Source organism: Petromyzon marinus (genome assembly GCF_048934315.1).
Source record: "Petromyzon marinus isolate PM22_M1 ecotype Great Lakes invasive population chromosome 68 unlocalized genomic scaffold, UKy_Petmar_22M1.pri1.0 chr68_unloc.1, whole genome shotgun sequence".
Lineage (NCBI taxonomy): Eukaryota > Metazoa > Chordata > Hyperoartia > Petromyzontiformes > Petromyzontidae > Petromyzon > Petromyzon marinus.
The window spans coordinates 2,440,357-2,444,763 of NW_027422597.1; the positions used below are offsets into that span (position 1 = coordinate 2,440,357).

At 53.3% G+C, this 4,407-nt stretch overlaps 1 protein-coding gene across 2 annotated transcripts in view; it reads left to right on the top strand.

Annotated features, from left to right (window-relative positions):
* Nucleotides 1-3,149, top strand: part of LOC116958031 (uncharacterized) — a 42,129-nt gene extending 38,980 nt beyond the window's left edge. For both annotated transcript variants that reach the window (XM_076058137.1, XM_076058138.1), the window contains exon 7: nucleotides 1,850-3,149. In XM_076058137.1, the coding sequence (XP_075914252.1) occupies nucleotides 1,850-2,082 (233 nt within the window). In that variant the 3' untranslated portion in view covers nucleotides 2,083-3,149. The remainder of the gene's footprint in view (nucleotides 1-1,849) is intronic.
* The last annotated feature ends 1,258 nt before the right edge of the window (nucleotides 3,150-4,407 follow it).

The following is a 4,407-nucleotide window of genomic DNA, read 5'->3' on the forward strand; positions in this document are numbered from 1 at the left end:
CATCTCTCTCACCATCTCTCTCACCATCTCTCTCTCACCATCTCTCTCTCACCATCTCTCTCTCACCATCTCTCTCACCATCTCTCTCTCCATCTCTCTCTCACCATCTCTCTCACCATCTCTCTCACCATCTCTCTCACCATCTCTCTCTCACCATCTCTCTCTCACCATCTCTCTCTCACCATCTCTCTCACCATCTCTCTCACCATCTTTCTCACCATCTCTCTCACCATCTCTCTCACCATCTCTCTCTCACCATCTCTCTCTCACCATCTCTCTCACCATTTCTCTCACCATCTCTCTCACCATCTCTCTCTCACCATCTCTCTCACCATCTCTCTCTCTCTCACCATCTCTCTCACCATTTCTCTCACCATCTCTCTCACCATCTCTCTCTCACCATCTCTCTCTCACCATCTCTCTCTCTCACCATCTCTCTCTCACCATCTCTCTCACCATCTTTCTCACCATCTCTCTCACCATCTCACTCTCTCACCATCTCTCTCTCACCATCTCTCTCACCATCTCTATCACCATCTCACTCACCATCTCTCTCTCACCATCTCTCTCCCTCTCACCATCTCTCTCTCACCATCTCTCTCACCATCTCTCTCACCATCTCTCTCTCACCATCTCTCTCACCATCTCTCTCACCATCTCTCTCACCATCTCTCTCACCATCTCTCACCATCTTTCTCACCATCTCTCTCACCATCTCTCTCACCATCTCTCTCTCACCATCTCTCTCTCACCATCTCTCTCACCATCTCTCTCACCATCTCTCTCACCATCTCTCTCTCACCATCTCTCTCTCACCATCTCTCTCACCATCTCTCTCTCACCATTTCTCTCACCATCTCTCTCACCATCTCTCTCTCACCATCTCTCTCACCATCTCTCTCCCTCTCACCATCTCTCTCTCTCTCACCATCTCTCTCACCATCTCTCTCTCACCATCTCTCTCTCACCATCTCTCTCTCTCTCACCATCTCTCTCTCACCATCTCTCTCACCATCTTTCTCACCATCTCTCTCACCATCTCACTCTCTCACCATCTCTCTCTCACCATCTCTCTCACCATCTCTATCACCATCTCACTCACCATCTCTCTCTCACCATCTCTCTCCCTCTCACCATCTCTCTCTCACCATCTCTCTCACCATCTCTCTCACCATCTCTCTCTCACCATCTCTCTCACCATCTCTCTCTCCCTCACCATCTCTCTCCCTCACCATCTCTCTCCCTCTCACCATCTCTCTCTCACCATCTCTCTCACCATCTCTCTCACCATCTCTCTCACCATCTTTCTCACCATCTCTCTCCCTCTCACCATCTCTCTCCCTCTCACCATCTCTCTCTCTCTCACCATCTCTCTCTCTCACCATCTCTCTCACCATCTCTCTCCCTCTCACCATCTCTCTCTCACCATCTCTCTCTCACCATCTCTCTCTCACCATCTCTCTCACCCTCTCTCACCATCTCTCACTATCTCTCTAACCATCTCTCTCTCACCATCTCTCACCATCTCTCTCACCATCTCTCACCATCTCTCTCACCATCTCTCACCAGCTCTCTCCCTCTCACCATCCCTCTCTCCCTCACCATCTCTCTCTCTCACCATCTCTCACCATCTCTCCCTCTCACCATCTCTCTCACCATCTCTCTCACTATCTCTCACCATCTCTCTCACAAACTCTCTCTTTCTCACCATCTCTCTCACCATCTCTCTCACCATCTCTCTCTCCTCTCTCACCATCTCTCACCATCTCTCTCTCACCATCTTTCTCACCATCTCTCTCACCATCTCTCTCTCACCATCTCTCTCCCTCTCCTCTCTCCCCGTGTGCAGCGTCTCTGTCTCGGGCTCAGCGCCGCTCTCTCGCTGAGCGGCTCAACTCACTCAGAACCACGATCCTCAGAAGAGGAAGAGGAGGAGGAAGAGTTGGTGGTAGTGATGGTGGTGATGGTGGTGATGGTGATGGTGGTGATGGTGGTGAGACCTGGGAGTCGGCCGAGGCAGCGGCAGAGGCTGCTGAGCGAGAGTTTGACTCCAGGCTCAGGAGCCTCCTGAAGCAACTCTGATGAGTTCCCCTTTCAGGAGTTCAAGACGATTCTGTGTGGCCCGGAGATAACTCGCGAGGCCAGGAGTACGTGGGTCAGTGAGTGAGTAAGTGAGTGGGTGAGTGAGTGAGTGGGTGATTGAGTGAGTGGGTGAGTGAGTGGGTGGGTAGGTGAGTAAGTGGGTGGGTGAGTGAGTGGGTGAGTAAGTGGGTGAGTGAGTGAGTGAGTGGGTGGGTGAGTGAGTGAGTAAGTGGGTGAGTGGGTGAGTAAGTGAGTGGGTGAGTAAGTGGGTGGTGAGTGAGTGAGTGAGTGGGTGAGTGAGTAGGTGGGTGGATGAGTGAGTGAGTGGGTGGGTGAGTGGGTGAGTAAGTGGGTGGTTGAGTGAGTGAGTGGGTGAGCGAGTGGGTGAGTAAGTGGGTGGTTGAGTGAGTGAGTGGGTGGTGAGTGAATGAGTGGGTGAGTGAGTTGGTGAGTGGATGAGTGGGTAAGTGGGTGGTGAGTGAGTGAGTGGGTAAGTGGGTGGGTGGATGAGTGGGTAAGTGGGTGGTGAGCGAGTGGGTGAGTTAGTGGGTGGGTGGATGAGTGAGTGAGTGAGTGGGTGGTGAGTGAATGAGTGGGTGAGTAAGTGGGTGGGTGGATGAGGGAGTGAGTGGGTGGGTGAGTTAGTGGGTGGGTGGATGAGTGAGTGAGTGGGTGAGTGGATAGGTGAGTGGATGGGCGGCTGAATGGTTGGCTGAATAGGTGGCTGAGTGGGTGAGTGGGTGGCTGGGTGAGTGAATGAGTGAGTGGGTGAGTGGGTGAGTGAGTGGGTGGCTAGGTGAGTGAATGAGTGAAGTGGGTGGCTGGGTGAGTGGCTGGCTGGCTGACTCGGTGAATGAGTGAGTGGGTGGGTGGCTGGGTGAGTGAGTGAATGAGTGGGTGGGTGGGTGGGCGACGTCAAGCAATACAATGATGCCATGCTGTGATGCAATGACGTAATACGCACGTCATGTGACTTCCTTAACACGGTGCTTACCCATGGATACTCAACATTCCCATGCCTCGTTTGTCAACTTTGCAAAGAGATAATAAACCGCTGTCTACTTGAACTCCGCGGTTGGCAAGTCTGCGGTTAGCGAGGGATTTCTGTACGTGCGTTGGACTTCTTTGGCACCGTACCAAGCCAACGGTGCTAAGCTGTGGGTCTCTGTGGGTCTCTGGGTGTCTCTGTGGGTCTCTGTGGGTCTCTGTGTGTCTCTGTGGGTCTCTGTGTGTCTCTGTGGGTCTCTGTGGGTCTCTGGGTGTCTCTGTGTATCTCTGGGTGTCTCTGTGTGTCTCTGTGGGTGTCTGTGTGTCTCTGTGGGTGTCTGTGGGTCTCTGTGTGTCTCTGTGGGTCTCTGTGGGTTTCTGTGTGTCTCTGTGGGTCTCTGTGGGTCTCTGTGGGTCTCTGTGTGTCTCTGTGGGTCTCTGGGTGTCTCTGTGTATCTCTGGGTGTCTCTGTGGGTCTCTGTGGGTCTCTGTGGGTCTCTGGGTGTCTCTGTGGGTCTCTGTGGGTCTCTGTGAGTCTCTGTTGGTCTCTGTGCGTCTCTGTAGGTCTCTGTGCATCTCTGTGGGTCTCTGTGGGTCTCTGTGTCTCTATGGGTGTATCTGTGGTTGTGTTTGTCTGTGGGTCTCTGTGGGTCTCTGTGGGTCTCGGTGTATCTCTGTGTATCTCTGTGGGTCTCTGTGAGTCTCTGTGGGTCTCTGTGGATCTCTGTGGGTCTCTGTGGGTCTCTGTGGGTCTCTATGGGTCTCCGTGGGTCTCTGTGTGGGTCTCTGTGGGTCTCTGTGGGTCTCTGTGTGTCTCTGTGGGTCTATGTGCGTCTCTGTAGGTCTCTGTGTATCTCTGTGGGTCTCTCTCTGTGTGTCTCTATGGGTGTATCTGTGGTTGTGTTTGTCTGTGGGTCTCTGTGGGTCTCTGTGGGTCTCGGTGTATCTCTGTGTATCTCTGTGGGTCTCTGTGAGTCTCTGTGGGTCTCTGTGGATCTCTGTGGGTCTCTGTGGGTCTCTGTGGGTCTCTATGGGTCTCCGTGGGTCTCTGTGTGGGTCTCTGTGGGTCTCTGTGGGTCTCTGGGTGTCTCTGTGTATCTCTGGGTGTCTCTATGGGTGTATCTGTGGTTGTGTTTGTCTGTGGGTCTCGGTGTGCATGGTACGCGGAGCGGTGTTGTCGTGGTTAGCTCACCGCGCTATGAACCCGGCGACCCCAGTTCGATTCCCACTCTTGGCCAACACCGTCAATGACGATTGTTTGAACCGGTCCTGGGCCTCCCCAAGGTCGACTCAGCCTCAAAACGTGCACCTGGTGTAGCGGTGTAGCGTAGTAAACAT